The 23,014-nt window shown below is 45.5% G+C and overlaps 1 protein-coding gene across 1 annotated transcript in view; it reads right to left on the bottom strand.

Moving 5' to 3' along the window:
* Positions 1–23,014, bottom strand: part of LOC142803896 (neprilysin-21-like) — a 155,465-nt gene that overhangs the window by 55,432 nt on the left and 77,019 nt on the right. Inside the window, exons 10-11 of the mRNA XM_075890188.1 lie at positions 19,836–20,033; positions 14,495–14,727 (exon numbers count right to left, since the gene is read on the bottom strand). Of these exons, the coding sequence (XP_075746303.1) occupies positions 14,495–14,727; positions 19,836–20,033 (431 nt within the window). The remainder of the gene's footprint in view (positions 1–14,494; positions 14,728–19,835; positions 20,034–23,014) is intronic.

The following is a 23,014-nucleotide window of genomic DNA, read 5'->3' as shown; positions in this document are numbered from 1 at the left end:
CTTTATCGGTGAGGGGCGTTATAAGTAAGACGCAGATCCACCATAAGTTGATTATCCATGATGCACTGTCGATACACGTGTTGAAAGTAAAGAGATAAAGATGGAAATTTATAGTGGCATTACTGCATTCCTAAATAGGCATTTACCGAATGCTTAAAAAAGGATTCGCGTTTAAAATCGAGAACGGCGTCTGATATGAAAACGCATGAAAACTAAATTAAGATCAAAGCTGACAATTGACATGGTAAGCAGTAAGACATTCTGTCGCGTGTAATAGTGTTTCAGGCGCACGACATGCGCATGTTCTGGGCGAGTGCGAAGCCTTTGCGGTGAAGTCCCATCAGGGGCAACTTCATAATCCAGTTCACTAACAAGACCTATGAGCTTGTAAGGTCCAAATTAGCGGCACAATATTTTGTTGCTGAGTCCTCGGTGCCGAGTATGCGTCTAAATCCACACACGTTCAACAGTTTGTTATTACGTGTAGTGGCAGAACCAAATATAACGCCAAGCATAGGTGCATTGTTGCTCCTTATTCCACAGGCGTGCAAGTTGTCGTGCTTTTATTACAATAGCATTTATACGGACACTCTCAGCTGGATTTTGCCGCTGGCGTCAGCGTCGATGTCATGCACCGTATTTGTATACCTAAATATATGTATACATATATATACATATATATATATATATATATATATATATATATGTATATATATAAATATATATATATATATATATATATATATATATATAAATATATATATATATATGAAATCGCAAGATAGAAAAAATACAGAAAAAAGCACTCCGGCGCGAAATCGAACGTGAAAGCAAGCCGTTAACCACTCAGCCACCCCTTAGAACATACTTCACCGTTCAAGCCTCAAGCTATTTCTATCTGCCATTTACCACTGCCGTGTTGTTGGCATTACCAGAAATATGGACCAATGAGCGCGTTTCGCCATATCGTGCAGTGGCGCCCACTCAAATCTTCTACGCGTACTTTGCCCGACTTAGAGTAAAAGAGCGACGCTTCTTCGCGCGCCCTTATCTAGTGGTGGTGAAGAGGAAAAGCTCGCACGCCTTGCCTGGCCTCGGGCTTTACGTGAACGCCTCTGCAGTAGTTACCAGGCACACAAAGGCCACTGCAATCAATGCACTCCCCGTTCGCGAAAAGCGCGCGCTTTTCAGACTCAGCGAAGTAACAAATGAGATGCTTATTCACGTGCAGCCGTACCTCTGAGTACGTTTTGTGCGTAATTAGTCCGCTAGAAACGCGGGGCTTCTTTTGATCTGCTTTCCATTCTGCGCGTGACCTTTCAAATCGTTGCTATCGCGTTCATTGCTTCGCCTTTGTAGCAAAGCTGTGACTTTTTTTGCGCGTTGAAGATATGCGGTGATGTCGTAGTTTTCTTCTATGAAATCTGAAAGCATAGTAACTAGCGTTGTTGCTGCCTCCCTGCCATAGACGAGGATAAAGGGTGTCATCCCCGAAGTCTTCTGTGTTGCAATGTAGTAGGCAAATACGGCGTATGGGAGGAGGCTGTCCCAGTTTCAGTGTTTTGCATTGGCATACATGGCAAGCAGGCGAGCGATCATTTATTTACCTTTGTCGTTCCTCGAGGCCGTTTCTCCTAGATGATACGCAGTCGTCTTCGGGAGGGTGGTTAGATAAGTGGCGTTAGAAGTCCAAAAGCCACGATATGTTTATGAGAGCCATCGTAGTGGAGGGCTCCGTAAAATTTGACCACCTGGGGTTCTTTAATGTGCACATAAAACTGAGCACACAGGCCTCAGCGTTTTCGGCTAAATTGAAAATGCGGCCACCACAGCCGGAGTTTCATCCCGTGATGTGCAGGTCAGCAGCTGAGTGCCATAGCCCCTAGACGTACCACCATGGCGGGGCTCCGAAGGCTAGTTTGAATGTGGTGTTGAATAGCTCGCAGCAGCTACACCGTGAACGCTGTTGTTTGGGCCACGATTAAAACCTTGGGTGCTCCATGTAGCAACAAGATGCAATTAACAAATAACTTTGCAACCTCCTGTGCTGTATTGTTCGGTAGGGATTTTGCTTAGGCCTAACAGATCACGTTGTCAGTGTCTACGATGGCCATTCTATTGCCCGAACTTAAGGTCGCAAAGGGGCCCAGAAGGTCCAGTTGAATCCTTTTGAAAGGCTCGATTGGGCGTAGTATGAGGTTCAGCAATCCAGCTGCTCTGATCGGGCGCTTGTTTCTGCTTTGGCATACACGGCAGTTCTTTACGTACCACTACAACTTCCGCAGGTAGTCGAGGCCAGTAGTATTTCTTTTGTATTCGAAAAAGAGTGTGCGAATATCTAAGGTGCCCGGCTGTCCGTTCAACGTGGGAAGCCCGTAGTGCCTGTTCTCGAAGGTTTCTGAGAACGACAATGAGATAAGAAGTCTTGTTAGGTGCAAAGTTCTTCTTTATTAAGATGCCCTTTTGTAGACAAAAGGACGAGAGTCCCTGCTAAACAGGCGCAGTATGAAGTTCTGGAAACGGATGAAGTTCTGCCTTCCAGGTATTCATGAAGATGCTTTAGCTCAGAGTGTAAGTGGTGTGGCGCGAATGCGCTGCTGCCTATAGGCCTGTGGAATCTGTCATTGTCGTCCTAATTCTTCGGGGGTCATCGACAGGGGCCCTCGGCAAGCAGTCTGCGTCCGAATGGTTTCTCACAGTTTGTATGTTACGGTGACATCGAATTCCTAGATACGAAGACCCCATAGAGCGACATCGAGCGAGGCAACCAAAGGAGTCTTTCAAAATAGCAAGCCAGCAGTGGGCGTGATGGCCGCTCACAACCTTGAACGGCCAGCCGTAGATATATGGTCGGAATTAAGGCATCGCCTAGATTATTGTTAGGCATTCCTCCTCAGTAGTTGAATAATTGATCTCCAACTTTTATAGTGAACGACTAACATATGCGATCACTTTCGCAAACGCGTCGTATCTCTTACTGAGGACTGCATTTATGACCATATTGCCTGCGCTGGTATGAATTTCTATTTCGTCATGTCATCAATGTGTGAAAGGATGGGAGGGGACTGTACGCGGCGCTAGAGTTCTCTAAAGGCTTCTCGCGGCGCTTCCAAGTGAGAATATGCACCAGCCTTTGTCAACTCGTCCAAAGCGTCACTTAGGCATGAAAAGTTTCTCACTAACCCTCTGCTTTAAGCGCACAAGCAATGAAACCTTCATATGCCTATTTTGTAAGTCGGGCACGGAAAATGCTTTATAGCTGTAGTCTTCTGGAGATCAAGTCGTACACCACCATTGACGATGATGTAGCCAATAAATAACAGTTCCTGGTATGCGAAACGGCTCTTCTCGACATTTTGTGTGAGACCTGAAGACTGGATGGCACAAAGTACAACTTTCAGTCTGCGCAGATGTTCATCAAGTGTTGCCGCAAAAACTACAACGTGGTCAGGATGCACAAGGGAGGTTTGCCACTTCAGGCCTGCCAACATCGTGTTCATCACTCGTTGAAACTTTGCCGATGCGGTACAAAGGCCAAATGGCGTGACATAACCTCAAATAACCCGCCTTAAGTAATGAAAGCCGTTCTGTTTTTGTACATTTCATCAATTTCAGTGTGTCAATACCCGCTTTCGAGTTCCATGCACGAGAATTACTTGTCAAGGCAGACTCGGCCTAGGGCGTCCTCTGTCCTTGGGAGCGGGCTGACATTTTTCTTCGTTATCTTGTTCAGTCTGCGATATTCAGCGAACAGCCAAAGGCATCCATCTTTTTTCTTCACGATGACGACTAGTGCTGCCTAAAGGCTTTTCGAAGGCTGAATGGTATCATCGCAAACCATTTCTAATATAACATTTTATTCTGGCATGTTACAGTTGAATGCCACTGAGATCAGGATAAAGAAAGTAGACGTAACTGTTTTCTGACTAGGCCCATAGCCCGGCACGTGAAAATAACAAGGACAGCAGTTAAATAAGTGAATACACGAAATGCAGCACAAATAAGAACATCGCTGTAAGCAACTCAAAAAAATATCTATAAGGAGCACACAGTATATGCAACTATAAACTTGAACAGTGGTAGAGCATAGAACGCGTTATTCGAACCATATACTTGAAACACAGTGGAGTACAATTAGAGAGCAGAAGTAGAAACTGGAAGTGGTGAAATACAAATGCACGTACATCCTCACCAAGAAGCGCTTCATTGTGGATGAAAGAGCAATCCTACTTTTTCAGAATAATATAAAGATCTGCTTATCTATGATAAAAAAACAGAAGGCAAACTGTTACATATGTCCACTACTTGATAGTCACGTGATTACGTGCCGTAAATTGTCCTGTATTTAGTTGAAACAAGAGTCCACTTTCGCCAATTTTGTCCAATTGATTGCGAATGGCTTCACTTCTCGCGGCCACACACAGTACGGGCTTTGGCGGAGAGGGCGGGCGTGCTCACTGGTTACGATCCCATGCTTGGCTTTGCAAAGGGTGCCTGTGCCACCTTGACGTGGTCGAAAAACAGCCGCCGTACGTTTTTAGGAGACTGCGGGTCCGAGTTCACCTGTCACAAGAAATGTCAGCGTTGATGCCAAATACAGCCGCCTGGTTTTGCACGGACTTGTTGTTCGAGGTATAGCGCATCCAGGACGGGACAGAGAAGAAAACACAGAACTCATACATGGCGCTGTGTTTTCTTCTGTGTTTTCTTCTCTGTCCCGTCCTGGATGCGCTATACCTCGAACAACATGAATAACCTGCAAGCCCGCCGTGCGACCTTAGTCGATTGCTTGGACAAGTCTTCAATGAACTGGTCAGAGATGGCGAACGTGTCTGGAATGTCGCGTATTTCGTCTAAAAAACGAATCATGGCGTCTTTATTTAGGTGTCAGAGTGCCTTGCTTGCAGTTCGGAACGAGCACGTCGGTTTGTCTTTTTTTAAGAAATATACTTCCTTGATGCACCGGGAACGTTTCAGAAGGAAGATAGGGTAGAAAGATAGGACAGAGCGCACACTTACAACGAGTTTTGTTGCGCAGATGGCGGGAATATATATACAGTTGAGAGGGCAAGGAGATCACACAGAGTAAAAAGCACAAATGATGGTGCATGCACCAAACCACCTTATTGCAATCTTGAACTGGAACTTAACTGGAAAGATACTTGTATTCATTATTCAAACGACTGACTGACGGAGCACTTACGCAATCAGTTTTGCTTTCTCAATCAAAAAAGCTTCATATATTTCAAGTGCCCGCTTCTCCTAACATCTTGCCATTACTTGGAATTATGGAACTTCAGAGTGCACCCACAATTCACACAGTGACTTTCCAAGTGGCTGCCCCTAATCCGGCAACCATATTTTCGTGCTCCCTAAGGTGATCGTTAGGACAGCGCCCCTTCTAACTGGTGTAGTATCAACCACATGAAAATAAATCAAATACACATTACCTAAACTGCCTTCAACGAACATCTTTGCGTGCTTCTTATTGCACCCAACACTTAAAGATCCTTCGCAGTTAAATCTTTTACAAAAGGGGGCTCATCTTGTTTTTGGCGGGAAGAAGCCTTTATTCAAGTTTCTTCAACAAGTCTTTTTAAGTAGTGTGAAAGTTTGTGCACACAAGGAATGGCCAACACTTTCGGCTTTGGCGCGTCCAGAGATGCGTGCCGTGCATTCTTGCTCTGTTTCAATTCATTCAAAAGTGATTCTGCTATGCCCAAAAGCAGGTGATTAGGAAAAAAAAAGCTTTCTTAGTCAGTTAACTTGGTTGTCTTTGGAAATTATTTCGTTGCCAAGAACGACCACTTTCTTTCCCAAAACGGCTAATTTTGTTTTTTTTTCTTTGGCAGCCTAACCACCAAGGACCACCAAACTCAGAAGCTTGGAGGCCTCTCGCAGATTCTGCCAGAACATGTCCTTCGCTTTGTTGAAGGGGTCCTGCTCCAGATTAATGGCAAGAAGACAATCGGTGAAGAAGCTCACCTGTCTCCAAGACTTTCCTTTTAGCATATTGCACATCATTTTTTGTGGCCCCAGGAAAGTTCCGGTCCTCCTAAAAGACGTGAAACTTCTGATGATAGGTAGAAGTTATTCAGGGAAATGCGTAAGGCCTGGCTTTGCACCTTGCAATAACAATCAAAGTTATGCACACCTGTCTCGAACAGGCAGGGAAGAGAAAAGAGCTCGATGTACTCTATGAACAACTCTATGAAGAAAAAGTGGTACCAGCCTTATCAGGTAACTTCAGAGAACTGCTGAAAGTAGCTCCAGCAAAAGTGAAGCGAGAAGCTGAGAATCTGTGGGAAATAGCTGGGCTCACTAAATTTGTCCTGACGGCGAGAACATGCCTAGGTACAAGTCTCTCCGGGCTCTTCATGGCCAAGACCCACAAGAAACTGTTTCCTTTTCAGGTCACCGTATCGAAGCGTGACTCCTGGCAAAAACTTGTTAGATAGTATCTACAAGTGATAATACAGTGCTGACCATTGGGCATTCGTTGACCGTAAGAAAACCCCAGGACGTTTCAGATTTTCTACGTGATAGGTGTCCCCAAAGTGCTTGTGATTTTCTGTGGACGTTAAGGACTTATTTTAGTTCCTACCTCAGGACATTTTGTGCGAGGAGGTGAAAAAGTGCATGCAGTGCTATAGTGAGCATGTTTTTTGTAAACTTTGTGGAGCCGACATAGATAGCTTCCTTGAACTTTCAACTTTTATTTGCAGTCGACGTTAATCACGTGAAACGACAAATGGTACATTCAAAGACAGGTCGTGTGTATTGGATCCTGTATAGCTCCAGTCGACCATTTATTAGCTCGTTATGGCAAACGCTTACAAGCGAGGCTCGGCGAGGCACATACCGTTAAGGTATTCCGCTACGTTAAGCATTTTAGTCTTTTATAGTGCAGAAAAGTGTAACACGAGGCAGATGTCGATGAAATTTCAGCAATTTTGAAAACATGGCTAATCTGCAAGTGACGACGGAGTTCTCTGATATTAACAGACTGGAATTTTTAGACCTAGAGCTCATAATTCTGCCAGAACACGTGTGCTGGTCATGCGCACGCTGCTCCAAGAAAGCCCTGTTACCCATTATTTCTTCACACTCCAAGACTCCTAAGCAACGAACTGCCAAAGCATGTATGATGGCATCATTGTCAAGGTCTTGACATTACCAGGTACATAGCGGTTTCGGCAACTATGTTAACAGACTTAAGAAAGCATTCTTTCCTGACCACTTGCTAACGGGCATAGCACAATCACTTTTGATTGCATTGAAGCAGGGCAAGAATGCACGGCACGCGTCTGTGAACTAGCCAAAGTCGAAAATGTTTGCCATTCTTTATGTGCAGAAAGTTTCGGACTGCTTAAAAAGAATCATTGAAAAAACTGGGGTAAAGGTTGTCTTCACGCCAAAAACAAGCTAAGCTCTCTTTGTAAAAGATTTAACTACGAACGATCTTCAAGTGTTGGGTGCAATAAAAAGCACGCAAAGATGTTTGTTGAATGTATCGTAGGCGTTGTGTACCTGCATTATTCATCATTTGGTCGATACTACACCAGTGAGACGGGACGCTGTGTGAACGATCACCTTAGGGAGCACGAAAATCTGGTGCGCGAATCAGTGGGCAGCCACTTAGTGACTCTCGGCACAAATTGTGGGTGCCCCCCGAAGTTTCGTTAATGCCAAGTAATTGCAAGACATGAGGACAAGAGTGCACGCGAAATATATGAAGCTTTTTCGATTCGCAAAGCAGAAACTGACTGTGTAGGTTCTCCGTCAATCTGTGGTTTGGATATTGAATAAAAGTATCTTTTCAGTCAAGTTGCCAGTTTAATATTGAAATAAGGTGATCCAGTGCATGCGCCATCATTTGTGATTTTTTCTGGGTGTGATCTCCTCGCCCTCAGAACTGTATATATAATTCCGCCATCTGTGCAAAAATTGGTTGTAAGTGTGTGCTCTGTCCTAACTCTCTGTGCTATCTTCCTTCTGAAAGGGTCCTTGCGCGCTATATAGTATATTTTTTTCAGAAATGCAGTACAAACCAGCCCAAGTAACCACTCTTTTGCAGTATATTTCAAGTACATTGGGCTCCTTTCCTTCCCTAACAAACCTGTTCGAGACAGGCGTGCATAAGTTTGATCGTGGAGGCAACGTGCAATACCAGGCTTTGCGTTTTTTCCGTGAAAAATGCTTACCCAGCACAGGACGTTTCTGGCCTTTTGGGTGGACTGGAAACTTTCTTGGGCCACATGAAGATAATGTGCGAGATGCTAAAAGGAGAGGTTTGAAGCCTGGTAAATTTCTTGATCGATTGTATTCTAGCCATTAACTTGAAGCAGGGTCCCTTTAAGAAAACGAAGGAAGTGTTCCGGCATGATCTGCAGGATGCCCCGCAAACTGCTGAGTTCCTTCGGCGGTCCTCGGTAGTTAGACTTCCAATGAAAAAACCAAACATACCCCTTTAGGGACAGAAAGTGTTCTTTCTTGGCAACGAAAGGAGTTCCAATGACATGTAGTGCCTTTCAGAACTCCGTCCAAAATAGAGCGTCCATCTGAGACTTCATAAAACTGAATTGGTCAGTCGCGTCAGCCAAGCTTCCGGCAGAACAAATGCTGATGAATTCGAGAGCTGCATTTAACAGGCAGTCAAGCGTTTTCCCAAGGAACCCATGACAGAAACAACTTTGAAAATTTGGCAAGTTGTGTCTGCTTAAAAAAAAGCGACATCAAGTTACTCCAGTCTGACAGGGAACAAGGATTTGTCATGGTTCTCAAACCACTCTGAAAAAAGGTGGTAGCAGCCTTATCAGGAAACTTCAGAGAACTGCCGAAAGTAGCTCCGACAAAAGTGAAGCGAGAAGCTGAGAAGCTGTATGAAATAACGAGCTCACTACATTTTCCCTAACAGTGAGGACGTGCAAAGTTGCAAGCCTTTCTGTACTCTTTACGGACAAGACCTACAAAAACTGTGTCCCTTTGGCGTCAACGTATCGCAGTGTGACTCCTGGTAAAACTTCTTCGGAGTTATCTACAAATGCAAATTACAGCCTTGACCACGTAAGAACCATTCGTCATAAGAGAACCCCAGGATGCCTCAGGCTTTCTACGTGATAGGTGTCCCCAAAGTGCTTGAGCTTTTTCTGTGGACGTTAAGGAATTATTTTATTTCCTACCTAAGATCATTTTGTGCGAGGTGGTGAAAAAGTGCATCCAGCGCTATGGTGAGAATGTTTTTTGTAGAGATTGTGGAACCGACATAATTTATTGATATGTGAGGTTAAACGTCCCAAAACCACCATATGATCATGAGGGACGCTGTAGTTAGGGCTCCGGAAATTTCGACTACCTTGGGTTCTTTAACGTGCACTCAAATTTGAGTACAGGGGCCTAAAACATTACCGCCCCCATCGGAAATGCAGCCGCCGAAGCGTCAATTTCATTCCACGACCTGCGGGTCGGCCGCCGAGTACCTCAGCCACTAGACCACCGCTGCTGAGCAAAGAATCAAAATGGATAGCTTTCTTAAACTTCTGAACTTTTATTTTCAGTCAACATTCGTTACGAGAAACGACAAATGGTACATTCAAGGACTGGTCGTGTGTATTGGGTCATGTTTTGCTCCAGTCCTCAGTGATATTTCATTAGCTCGTTATGACAAACGCATACAAGTGAGGCTTGCTGAGGCACATACCGTTAAGGTATTCTGCTATGTTAATGAATTTTATCCTTTTCTAGTGCAGAAAGGTGTGAAGCAAGGCAGCATGTCAACAAGAGTTTCAGCATTTTTTTCTGAGAACGTGACTAATCTGCAGCTGACGATGAAGTTGCCTGACAATAACAGACTTAGATTTTCAGACCTAGAGCTTATCTTTCTGCCAGAACACGTGTGCTGGCCATACACTCACCACTCCAAGAAAGCCCTGTTACCCTTTATTTCTGCACACTCCAAGCTAGTTAAGCGAGGAATTGCCAAATCATGTATGATGGCATGATTTTCAAGGTCTTGTCATCACCAGGTTCAGAGCAGTTCTAGCAGCCGAATTAACAGACTTAAGAAACCACTATTTCCTGATCACCTGCTCTCAGGCATAGCAGAATAACTTTTGAATGCCTTGAAGCAGGGCAAGAATGCACGGCATGCATCCCAGGACGAGACAAAGCCGAAATTCTCTGCCAATCATTAGGTGCACAATGTTTCGCAATGCCTAAAATAATCGTTGAGAAATACTTGGGTAAAGGTTGTCCTCACGTCAAAAACAATCTGAGCTCCCTTTGTAAAAGAGTTAACTACGAAAGATATTTAAGGGTTGGTTGCAAGAGGAAGCACGCAAAGATGTTTTTAGAAAATATTATAGGCGTTGTGTACTTGATTTATTTATTGTGTGGTCGATAATACATCGGTCAGACGGGGTGTTGTCTGAACGATCGCCTTAGGGAGTACGCATATTTGATGCGCGGATCCGTGGGCAGCCACATTGCATGTCTCTGTTAGAATTGCACGAGCACCCTGAAGTTTGATGAATGAGAGGTAATGACAAGATATAGGGACAAGAGGGCACGTGTGGACTTGAAGCTTTTTCGATTCGTAAAGAAGGAACTGAGTGTGCAAGTGCTCCGTCACTCAATCTGTTTGATAATGAATACAAGTATCATTTTAGTTAAATTGCTGTTTCAAGACTAGAAGAAGGTGCTCCGTTGTATGCGGCATTATTTTTTCTTTCTTCTGTGTGTGATCTCCTCACCCTCTTGAATGTATATATATTGCCGCCATCTGTGCGATCAAATAGGTTGTAAGTGTGTGCTCTGTCCTATCTCTCTGCTCTATATTCCTTCTGAAACGCTCCTTGCGAACAAAGGCAGTATATTTCTTTCAAAAATGCAGTACCAACCAGCGCAAGTATCCACTATTTAGCCGGTTTGTCCATTCTTCAATTAGGCGATGCCTCTGGTGTAGCCAAGTTATCGGTCAGAGAAGAACTGTGCGTTACCCTCAATCACACTTTCAATATCGTCTGTGTTACCTGCACCTACAAGTATTTGGGCGCTTGACCACGGAAGTATGCTGACCTATTCATCTAGAACACTGACGATGACATGGCCCCCTAGAGTTGTCTTCGACTATACAGATTGTTTCGTAGAAAGAGAGATGTGTCTTGAACGAAGGTCGATGATTGTCCTTTGTTCGGTAAGGGAATCCATGCCCAATACGACATCGCGAAAATATTGCCACAGGACAATGAAGCATACTGGGTAAGCACGACCGCTGACAGTCATTCGTACTGTACACTGTCCCGCTGCCAACACAAAACGTCTGTCGGCAGGACGAATCACGGGAAAACCCTATTTTGGCGTTACTTTCTTTAGTTGCTCTGAGAAGGCACCGGTTGTTGCAGAAAAGATAGCTTCCACTCCATTATAAGCTGTCAAACTACGGTAGTCTGTAAGTACGCCAAGATCAGACATTCAAGTTCTGGAGCTGGACGTCCATCTTGGTGTCGAACACGCCTGGTGCAAGTGCTTCAAGTTTGGTCGGGGTGTGTCGTCGAGCTCATTGCAAGCTCTCGTCGTAGCAGCCCTGGTGTCTCCATCGGGACACCATCATCATGAGCTGTGGTCAGTAGAGGTACTTCATCTGTTTGCCGGTAAGGAACCTTGCCTCTCAAGGCCACTTTATTTAGTTTCCCCAATGAGGGCTAGGAAACTTTTCTTGCGCTGCTTCCGCATAGCTACGGCCCGGTGATAAGAAATAGCTGTACGACAGTAATGGTGATTGTGATGAACTGGAGGGCGAGTACTCAGCACGTTGCAAGTAGTAGCACGATGCAACTTAGCGGTGGCGCTCTCCGGGTCGTGCTCGTGGGGCGTTAAGCGCCAAACCACGATGCCCCATGCGTCTGTACGGGCAAAACTTGAGGATGCTCATTGATATCTGTGTTTTAACTTCCCCAAAACACCATGTTATTATGAGAGACGCTGTAGTGGAGGGCTCCGGAAGTGTCGCACCATCGGGGGTTCTTTAAAGTGCACCCAAATCAGAGCGCATAGGCCTATAACATTTTCGCCTTCAATGAAAAATTCGGCGGCCACTGCTGTATTTGATCCCGCAACCTGTTAGTTAGCAGCCGAGTACCTTGGCAACTATACCACCATGGTGGGGCATATTCTAAGGAAGTGACCAGGCTACGCTCAGTGAAAGCACATTGGACGCTGTTGGTCGGAGGTGCTTCAGAGGTCTGCTTTTTTTGAAACTTCCAAAACAACGTGGCAGTAGACTGGTAACTGTGATCGCTGGCGTCGTTCGTAATGCTCACGGCGCGTGTTGACCAAATCTCCTGGTCTGCGTGCGGCCGCTCCGCAACTAATAGCGAAGTTTCATTCACTTTGAGTCACCGGCCGATAAGCCCCCAAAGAACTCCTTCTCGTATCATATTTGTCAGTGATGCCTCCGCAGGCTGGGAGGATGATGGGGTCAGTAGCCGCAGCTCTTCGCACACGACTTCGCGTATGATTTCCCGCAAGTTTTTTTTCGTATAGAAAGGCTGTCGAGGGCAAAGAAAACATGACGCTGCTTCATTTCATTATCCCCACTAATTAGAGAAGCCACCCGAGGGAACTGGGCAAGCCAATCTTCTGCATTTTTTTTACAAGCGAAGCGTAGAAATTCGGAGGCACTCGCGGCTGCTGCAATGCGACAGCGGTGGGTGCGGCTAGTTGGTTGGCTCTTAATTAACGTCGAGGATTGTTTTTCTGTCGAGTGTGCTCAGGTAGTGTTCCGAGTTCTGGTGGAAACCCTTGCAGATGGCAGCTACGGCGAATCACTTGGTGGTTTGGGAGGTCTTGTTGTTTCATGCAGCAGTAGCATCAGGAACCTGCTGCATACCCGGCAGTTCCACCAGTTGTCCCACAGACGCAACGATGAAAATACGTGCAAGGTTGCATGGGGGGCAAGCCGCAACAACTCCGTTTCAATAGGCTCACGTGCGCCCTAGAGACAGAACAGAACAGCAGTGCCGAAAGCGAAAATACTAGACCGGTCCCAACTGATGCGCTCTCTTTATCAGCGAGGGGCGTTTTCATTAAGACGCTGTACTATCATAAGTTAATCACTGACGCGTTGATTATGTATTGGCGATACATGCGTCGAAGGTAAAGCGATAAAGATGGAAAGCTATTGCGGCACTATTTTAACGGATTTAAAAAAAACTGTCGGATCGAGTAACCGCTTTCATTTACGTCACAATTCTCTTCTAGTAAAGTCGCTCGGCCATTGATAATGTCGCGGGTGCCTCTAAACGTAGTATACGGCCAAGTTTGAAACTTTTTGTCCTTTTTAGATTTGACAGCATTCACCTCAGCCGCTCCCCTTGGCTCATGCTCTGTACGCAAGCGTTTGCCTCAACAATTTGCTTCTATTCTTTTCAATACTTCAAGATGAGTCCCGTATCAGGTACCTTCTTTTTACTTGCATATTTCAGGTTCTATATCGCAGAACTACTGCCCCAAAAAGCCTAGAAAGAATTTTTAACGCTAATCACAAAAATCTCAACAATGCTTGTCATACAATGCATCATACTGAATAAGGCACCTGCCTTGCGAAATTCTTCAAATACAGCTTTTCTTTCTAAATAAACTAACAACACATTACACATTAGATAACAAACTCTTTAGTGAGATCAACATCGACCACTTACCATTGGCGTTGTTCATCATGGCAGTGGTTGGTTGATTGACGGCCAGTGCATTTCATGGTTTTTCATGATAGGTTGAGTTGTTTCTTTGTTGGAGCGCTATGCTTTCTCTTTTAAATTCCACTATAGAAAGCCCTATTCTAGCATTACAGAACGTTATTGTTTGCCTGTATGTAGGCATAAATGCCTGGTGCCCATTGTACGTTATATGAACGTAAATGTCGTTGTCGCAGGCTGCAATCCACCAGATGTTTGGCGGACTTGGTTTTGCTGGTCCAAGTCCGTGCAACTTATGCGTGCTGTACAGCTACTCTGTGGGGTTGTCGACCATCCACGCGATTGAATTCTCCTGATGTGAAGCAACCTCGACACTTAGGAGTGAACGAAGAAATCTATAGGTGGCACAAGTCTTCGATGTGAGGCTCTGGTAGAAGCACATGCAAGTCGCATTCGTTGGTGTTCTGCTGAAAGGCATCGCAGGGGCAACACTGACAAAAACACGCAAGGGAAGTCTTCGCTCCGAACTGACGTGATGATCGCATTTTGTAACGAAATCTCTGTAAACTCAATTATGAGCGCTCATTATTCTTGGCATTCTTTTAGTTTCATCATAAAAAGCTTACACTCTGAAGTGGCATGTATCTGACATGAGTGTGAAATTGAACCAGAGCCACAGATTTCTATTTTTCAGAAGACTTATTGGGTGCTCAGAAACTTGGCAGTGTTTCATTAAATATGAGTGAAAGTCAAACAAGTGTATTACTCAGTGCTTCTGTCAAGAAAGAGTGTACACTCACCATTCCAAGTCCACCATAGTCCATTGCTATGGGCCCGTCAGGGAATATGAACGGCCAGTGTATTAAGGCTGATGGTACTGTCACTATATTGTAGTTGTTATAGTAACGAGCCGTGAAATCTGCCTCGTCGTACAGCGGAGTCTTCTGGTCGCTCCAAGCGTAGTGGGCGGTTACCGACGACGCTTTCATCCACGAACGAAAAAGACCGGTGACTGGCACATCGCCCAAAGGTGCTGCGGCAGGCATTAAACAATTAGGTTTCGCTCAAGTTTTGTTCGCCTACTACATAACAAGTAAAATAAAAAATAAAAAAAACGAACTCACCCATTGGGTTTAGTATTGGGACAATAATGGCATATAAGGATATAAAAAGATGTCGTAAAACAACATAAACATTCAGTACGAGCATTAAATTAAGCTTCCTTCGTGCTAAAAGAATTTATGGCAATAACAGTCGACCACACTGCCTGCAAACATTGGGGGAAATTATAAGCGCAATTGCATTTTCTTGTCTCTTAAAAGCACCACTGCAGAAGACGCTTGTACAAATGGAGGAAGGCCTGCGCTGCTGTCTTGCTGTAGCCATAAAGCCGAATCGAAGAAGATGATGAATTTTCACTGATGGTGGTTTCTATAAAGGGCATAAACTTATGGTTGGCTCTTTTAGATGACACTATATTCGGTGACAACACAACCGAAATAGCCCACCTTTAAATGACCTATTGGAGAATAAACAGCGTCATTATGGCAAATGCAGTCTGCTTCAACATAGCATACGCAGAAAAAAAAGTATTTGCACATTTATTTAGAGTAGATCTATTTATTTAAATGCGGCAATTATTCACACTAAGATGTCGTAGTAAGGGTTGTCAAGACGCTCTCTTCGAAGAGGTAATGTCCAGCAATTTGTCGTCAGTAGATGTATTTATTCAAGCTAAGGTGTCTTGCCGAAAATCTAGCTGTCGCCCAACTAATTTAATGCATCTGGCACCAGAAAAATTGTGGCTGCGGGATAATGCACGCCACGCACTCACATTTGTGGAGCGAGTAAAAAGCAGCAACGGTGAGTAAGGGTTTCCAACGGCGTCACTTTCCTATACACGTGATAAAGGCATGTTTGATTCATGATGATCAATATTTATGTGAAAGCGTAACGGCACAACAAATGTAGTATAGCTCGGCAGTAGAGAAAATGTCTAAGAAACTACACGAGTGCTTTGCGTTGCGCCTTAGTTGGCCGGTGTGTTCACACTTGACTGCATTTACATGAAACTTTCAAACTCCTATAAGTATTGGCAATCGCACCCACACACGCTTTCCAATTGTAACTTTGGGTGAAATAGAGCTTAAGCGAAGAAAACGGAGTTGCTAAGCAAATGTTGAGGAAAACATTGTAAAGGCAAAAAAAAACTTAATGTCCGCTTCGTTACTGTGGGCTAATGCGTGGTTAGCTCCGAGGTATGAACACAGCAAGCTTCTAATTCTCCCCTGACGGGAGCTCCTCTCGAGGCAGTGTGCGTCCGTGGGGTGCTATGAGCTTATGAACGCCGTCGCTGGTGGCAGCATCCGTGCGGGCTCTTTCGTGTACTTTAGCAGTTCAAGGGGCGAAGCTCCTTAAAACGGCACTGTTCATCCCTCGTCGTAGTCGTAGTGCCTAACCAGTCTTACGCTTTGACCTGCAAGGTGGTGCCGGTGGGAGATTTCTCCTGTGCGTTGTTGATCAATAAAATATTCGGAGCGTGCGCGTTAACTTAAAGCCGAATTTTCCTGTCTCTCAGTCCCAAATAGCAGCCATTGGCATGCATATAGAGCACTATCTGACAAGAAAGGGTTGCTACGCTATCCTCGCTGGGCGTAACCTCCTTGGTTTTAGAAAGGTTTAGTGAGCGTTGGGCAGCAGTGCCATGAATACAGTGAACTAGTATATACCATGAATTGGTGGTCGTTAAAGGTGGGAAGTAGACAAGAAGCGCAAGCCCTAAGAAAGTGTGCGTGTGCCGCCTCTCGTTTACTCCTTGGAATATCAGCGGGGTGGCGGTGCTTCTATATGTGGAATATATCATGGGAAGGTGCGAGATGGTGGTACTTGGAGTGCTGTCCAGATGGACGAACGGACACACAGACAGAAGCATGGACGGACGCACGGATGGCTGCACGGACGGATGGACGCATGGACAGACGGTGGGGCGGATGCATGGACGAACGCAGGGATGGACGCATGAATAGACGTGACGAACAGACGCACGCACGGACGGGCGGATGGACGCATGGACGGTCACACAGACGAACGCATATATGATGAAAAGATACGAGATGGTAGTACTTGAAGTGTTGACTAGATGGATGAACGGACACACAGAGAGATGCATGGACGGACGCACGGATGACTGCACAGACGGATGAGCGCATAGACGGACGCCGGGGTGAATGCATGGACGAACACGGGGACGGACGCACGGATGGACGTGCGGGCGCATGAACAGACGCACGCACGGACGGGCGGATGGACGCATGGACGGTCACACGGACGAACTTATGGACGGAAGGAAGCGAGAACGATAGACGGATGGATGCTTCGCCCTACTCTCTATCATTCACCCCGTGGATGTGCTGCTATTTCCTTTACATTTATTCTTTAGCAGTTGTTTCATGGCTGAGGTTTGCAGCTGCGAGGTTTCTTGTGTTGAAGATTAACGCAGTGCTTACAGTGATTCACCTGCAACGAAGTTTTACTGCTTGATGAAAGCTCGCTGGGAGGAGAGACGCCAACATTCGCCGTGACAGGTAATACTTTTGCTTTTTTTTTTATTCAGCGCAAGCTGTTATGCTTTTCTCACCATAAGGAAGGCGCCCTTGAAGTGAAACATTGATTTAGAGCTGCCCTAAATGCTATATACCCAATAATTATAGCCTGGACAGATGTACATGTTTTCACGCTGAGTGGCTTTCATATAGTTAAACTTTTCATGGTATTTTACGAACACCGTTGATTGAACAGAGTGTGCACCGACAGAAAATCGCAGATCTTACACTTGAATATCGTAGGAAATGCCAGTGCATTTCTATATACTAGAACACTGCCTCGTTGCCCACTCCTGGATACATGTGCGGCGGCCGCCCCCATTGTTCCCGCTGCAGACAGGTTTTGCTCTGACGCGTAGTGGCCCCTAACCCAAAGGAAATGGTTGTAGCACTGAGAAACTCAACATTCAGGCCAAATATACAGAAAAAATGGCAGCAAATCTATGGGGTGAATGATGGAGAGTGGGGCGAAGGATCTTTGCGTTCATTCGTTCTTGCTTCCGTCCGTTCATGCATCCGTCTGTGTGACCGTCCGTGCGTCCATTCGCCCGTCTGTGCGTGCGTCTGTTCGTGCGTCCACACGTCCATCTGTGCGTCTGTCCCTGCGTTCGTCGATGCATCCACCCCTGCGTCCGTCCATGCGTCCATCCGTGGGTGCAGCCATCCGTGAGTCCGTCCATGCTTCTGTCTGTGTGTCCCTTCGTCCATCTAGTCAACACTCCAGTACCACCATCTCGCGTCTTCCCATGATATATTCCCCATATAGAAGCACCGACATCCAGCGGACAATACATGGACTAAACGAGAGGTGGCACACGCACACTTTCTTACGGCTTGTGCTTCGGGTCTACTTCCCACCTTTAACCACATCAAGTTCATGGTGTGTACTAGTTCACTGTATTCATGGCACTGTGGCCCAACGCTCAATGAACCTGTCTGAAACCAAAAAGGTTATGCCCAGCCAGTATAACGTAGCAACCCTTTCTTGTCAGTTAATTCTCAATGTACATGCCAAAGGCAGCTAAAGGGGAATCAGACACAGGAGGATTCGGCTTTCAGTTAACGCGCACGTTGCGAAGTTTTTATTGTTCAACAACGCAAAGAATTATCTCACCAGCACCAGCTTGAAGGTCAAAATGTAAGACTGGTTACACACTACGACTACTACTACGACTACGAGGGACGAACAGGGGCCGCTATAAGGAGCTTCGCCTCTAAAAAGCCGGCATGTGAGCCCTAGAGCTAGGCGAAAACGCTGCAGGCACTGCACTGACGGAGTGAGCAGTACCAAAGGTGGCAGCACCCTGAGTGGGGTCGCGCGCATCGACGCACCCTAATACCTTGCCTACCGCCCAACAATTTTTCCTTGTCCTAACACAAAGGTTGCTATAGCTCGCTCATATAAACGCTGAGGAATACGGTAATATGTACGTGCGTGTCCCGCGTTCTTTAGGCTTGACAACAACGTATATCGGTTTCGTTCACGATGCATTGGCTTCCTAGTTTATATGTTGCAAGCTGGTGTGCATGTTTCGCGCTATGCATGGTTGTATGTTATTTTCGTTAGATTTAAATAACAAGAAACGCTCTTCTAAAATATTTTTTGTAGTATTATTGTTTTGTAGAGTAATATTGTTTTTTGATAGTTGCGACTGCCTCGCAGATGATTCTGATGCGACTTCGGTATTACTTGTTTTGATTTACTTTCGAATTTCTGCAGGTGCACGGCCTCTGGCGCAGCGCACTTGCCTTCTCTGCAGTCGCACGTCGCGTCATTGGCGCATCTCTCTATATAGAGCTTTGAAAGGAGACAGAATAAATAAAATAATGCCATTGAATAAAAGCACCTTTCACTGTCGATTTTATAGTACACGATGAAGCTGCGGTGTGTTTAGTACACACACCGACCTGTCTACACACTTCCGTTCGCAGATGCAAGTTCTTTACCATTACGTACAATTTGTGTCCTGTACAGAAGCTTGCCTTTATTCAATTTTTCCTTTCTAAAAGTTAACCAAAGCCTTTCAAGTTTTGAAAAAGCAGTCACCAGTTGCAAAGGAATGCGAGCAAATTACAGAACGCTTGTAAAGTAGCCGCGCGTGCAGTATGGGAGGGAAATGCTGTCACCCCATGGGACGCGAAAATGGCCGCGCGGATGCTGGACGCCGCCACGTTAATTTTGCCACCTATGCAAGCGCAGTATGCCGATACTGATTATATTCGAATACAAACACTGTATAGAAAGCATTCTGCGAATGCGATACGGTGACCTCAGCGTTATCATTTTGCCGAGCTAAGCTGAACATCAGAAGTATATTCTGCTCTCACCTGGTTACCATTACTCCTTCCTTTCAGAGTTATGAACGAAAATGCCTTTTTCGCGTGCAACTGCACCCATTATCTTCTTGCATATTTCGCACTTTGGTAAATAAAGCTGCCTGATTGAAACTACTTACCACTTGGAAGAAGCAACCTACAAACTCTCGTTGTTCTCGTCTTTCGTTCGCATTTAAGGGTGTGAAATCTTTTGAATACCCACCGAAAAACCTCTCGATGAACTCGCTGTCTAGTCGGTCTCCTGGATCTCCCACATTTACCACTAAGTCATCCAGCTTTGCCTTTAGGGCTTCGAAAGGTTCCTGGCCAACCCATGAGGAGTTCGCTATTACTTGCTTGAAAATATCGAGGATGTGGGACACCATGACCTTCGTACGCCGCTCCAAGACCAGGGACCCCACTGCTCCATACATAAAGAAACATATAAGGGTAGTTTATCGGGAAATTTGTGCTACGTACTTTGATAATGACATTCAGGCAGCACGGCCAAAGATGGTATCAACAATAAAAACATTGTAGCCACACGCTGTTGCTCCTGCCACATCGTCAATTTATCAGAATTCCGTCGTCTAGGGAACAGCCATGACACGGTCTCCGTGGCAGCCTCGCAGCACTCAAATATGCATTTTGATAACTAATCTAAAAGCCTAACTACAAGATATTCTTGCATAAGGAACTTACTGACACAGAACACCACTTGTCCAATCAAGAGTTTTAAAAAAAAGTGAGCGTAGATGAAAGTACACAGTTCATACGTGACGACCAAGTGTCATGCCCACACACCTTGAAATCACGTTAAGGTTTCCTTATTGTTACCAATAAGGTGCGTTACGGCGCTGCTCACCAACACTATAATGATGCATTTTTGTCACAAAAAGGACGTCACAAAAATACGCATGGCCAGATAGCAAAGAAAATAACAGTTTCATCAAAATACGTTGAACGAACGACATCTTGCTTTACGACACTATACGCAGCGCCACTGTGCTCTAGGCAGTGCATCCTAGATATCAAACGTGACGCACAAGTCTTGCAACATTGGACGCCCTGAGCTATAGTGAATTACGAAGAACCGTTCGCTGACCAGAGGGAGCTGCGTTGCTAGCACTAGCCCATCATAAGTTTGCTGGCATAGAGTTTCATACAATAATAGCTAGAGTGGAATCTTGCGCTAGTGTCTACGCGGGCTCCTTCAGCGGCGCTTGTACCCGAATGGGAATGATGGGAATTGCAGGCTTCGGATCTGCTTCGGATAAATCTCGTTCTTGAGATTCGTGACGCTTCTTTTCTGAATGTGAATGATATAAATGAGAAACTATAATAAATTGAAACTTGCTTCATTTTTTGTACGCAAACGGTTCTTGTGACGAGGCGGTAGAAGTTGAACCTCGACAAACTTCAACAAAATTCGACTAAATATCGACCAGGGTATGCATTACTTCGCCATTGCGTTCTAGATTTGGCATCAAGATGCAATGAATTATTTTTTACAACATTTAAGAACAAACATACTTCGTTTTTCCTCCAATGTACGTAATATCTGTTTATCAAAATAACAGCCAAGTGTTTGGAAGGAACACTAAACATTTTGTCTGCAGCGACGCCAGGTGTGTCTGTTCAAGTAGTCTGCCCCCAACGCACCTCTGGTTTTGTTGTGAAGTCGAGTCAGAAGAGCGTGGCGGTGCGTCTACTCCGTGTCGCCGTCACTTTTCAGTTGATTTCAACGAGTATTGGCAAGAAGCACTAAGAACAAACGTGATCTCGGCGTAACATCCTGCACTGGCATGGAACGCTGCACCTATGCGCAGCGGTGAGTTGACGACGCATCGCTGAAACTGTCAAACACGACTTATACAGCTCCAGCGTTGCAGTAAATTCAGAGGCGTAGCAGTTTTCACCTTCATTGAACAACAAAGGCACAGCTTCAGTTCTTCACACCCACCCCACTACCCACTCAATGCAAAGAACAAAACTGAAACTACAAAAAAAGATACGTAGACAGTTCACTGGCTAACACAATCCAATCCGAAGCCTGTACTTCCGACAATTCTCATGAGATTACATGATCGAAGCGCCAGATTCCTCTCTAGGTAATAGTGTATGAAACTCTATGTTCGCTGACATTGGCTCTCAGGGGCACGCAGTCCGCTCACTCCCGCGGGCAGAGAAACGTGGGCTTCACGTTTCATTTTGACTGACCTCAGCCTATTATTGCGTTTTTTCTTCGTTAAGCATTACGTTCTGTCGCTGCTGTCACACTGGAAAACTCGACTGCATGGGCTGAGCACAGTGCCGCTACGGAAGGAAACGCGAGTGCTGTAGTGTGCGACGTGACGCGTGACCGATGCAGCTGGCGTATGTTGACATCGACTGGCTATAGAGCATTCTGGCGGCTACCTGGGATCATGAAGTTTCCTAATAAACACCAGAGGGAACTCAGACGCTAGCGTCTATGGGAGCTGCAACGCACGGCGCTTCAGTAAGCATGGAAATGATGGGTAATCATCGTACTTTTGGACTGCATGTGGCTTCGTGTGTATTCGTGTGGCTCAAAGCTGTTTTCTCACAGCACAAAAATAGCAAGAGTTCAGCGCTCACGCTTCACCACCTTATTTCTTTAGGCTTACCTTTTCGAATGGGGTAACGAAGTTCAAAAGAGTTCGTTATTTCATTCGAAACTAAACCGAAACACAGCATTAAACGAAGCCATAGGTACGATTCGCCACCTGCAAGTACGAAGACTAGGCAAATCGGTAAATCCGTGTACTACCCATCATTCCCATAGTCTCTGAACGATCGCAGCGCCAGAGTCTTCTCTAGCTGATTTTAGGAAACAATGTCTGAGACCATCACAGCCATAGATTGAACATTTCAAAAACATTACATACTCATCGAAGGAGCTTCGCTCCATCGTCAGCTTTGTATTGTGGATTGTCTGTCAGTTTTTCCTCAGCATCATATTGTGACGTGCTTGCTCAAGAAAGACGATGGCAGTTGTGCATGTGCCACGAAGGACTACAAAATGGACGAAAAAAAGAACTCGCTTGCGCGTTCTAATAAAAAAGATAAACCTGCTTCTGGTGTATCAATCTCTGCGGCAAGACCTCTGTTTCGACGTCGTGACACTGGTGGAGGTGCCGGGGTCTACAACCGGATGCTGGACAGTCTTGCTCGGACCCGTTCACCTAGTCCAGAGACCTAGCCTCTCGTCACGACTCCGCTGCACCGATTCAGTCGGCGCCTAGTAGGCCTACGTCTGCAGTCCACACCTGTTCCGCCTCTAACCAGCATGGTAGCTCCTACCACATCGACGGCTACCCTTCCATCGCAGACCTCTCTTCCCTCCCAAATGACTCTTGAACATCCTCGCGTTCCTGAAGT

The sequence above is a fragment of the Rhipicephalus microplus genome, chromosome 3 (assembly GCF_043290135.1).
Source record: "Rhipicephalus microplus isolate Deutch F79 chromosome 3, USDA_Rmic, whole genome shotgun sequence".
In the NCBI taxonomy this organism is placed as follows: Eukaryota; Metazoa; Arthropoda; class Arachnida; order Ixodida; family Ixodidae; genus Rhipicephalus; species Rhipicephalus microplus.
Note: the sequence above shows the minus strand (reverse complement) of the source record. Positions and strands in the feature narration are given on the sequence as shown.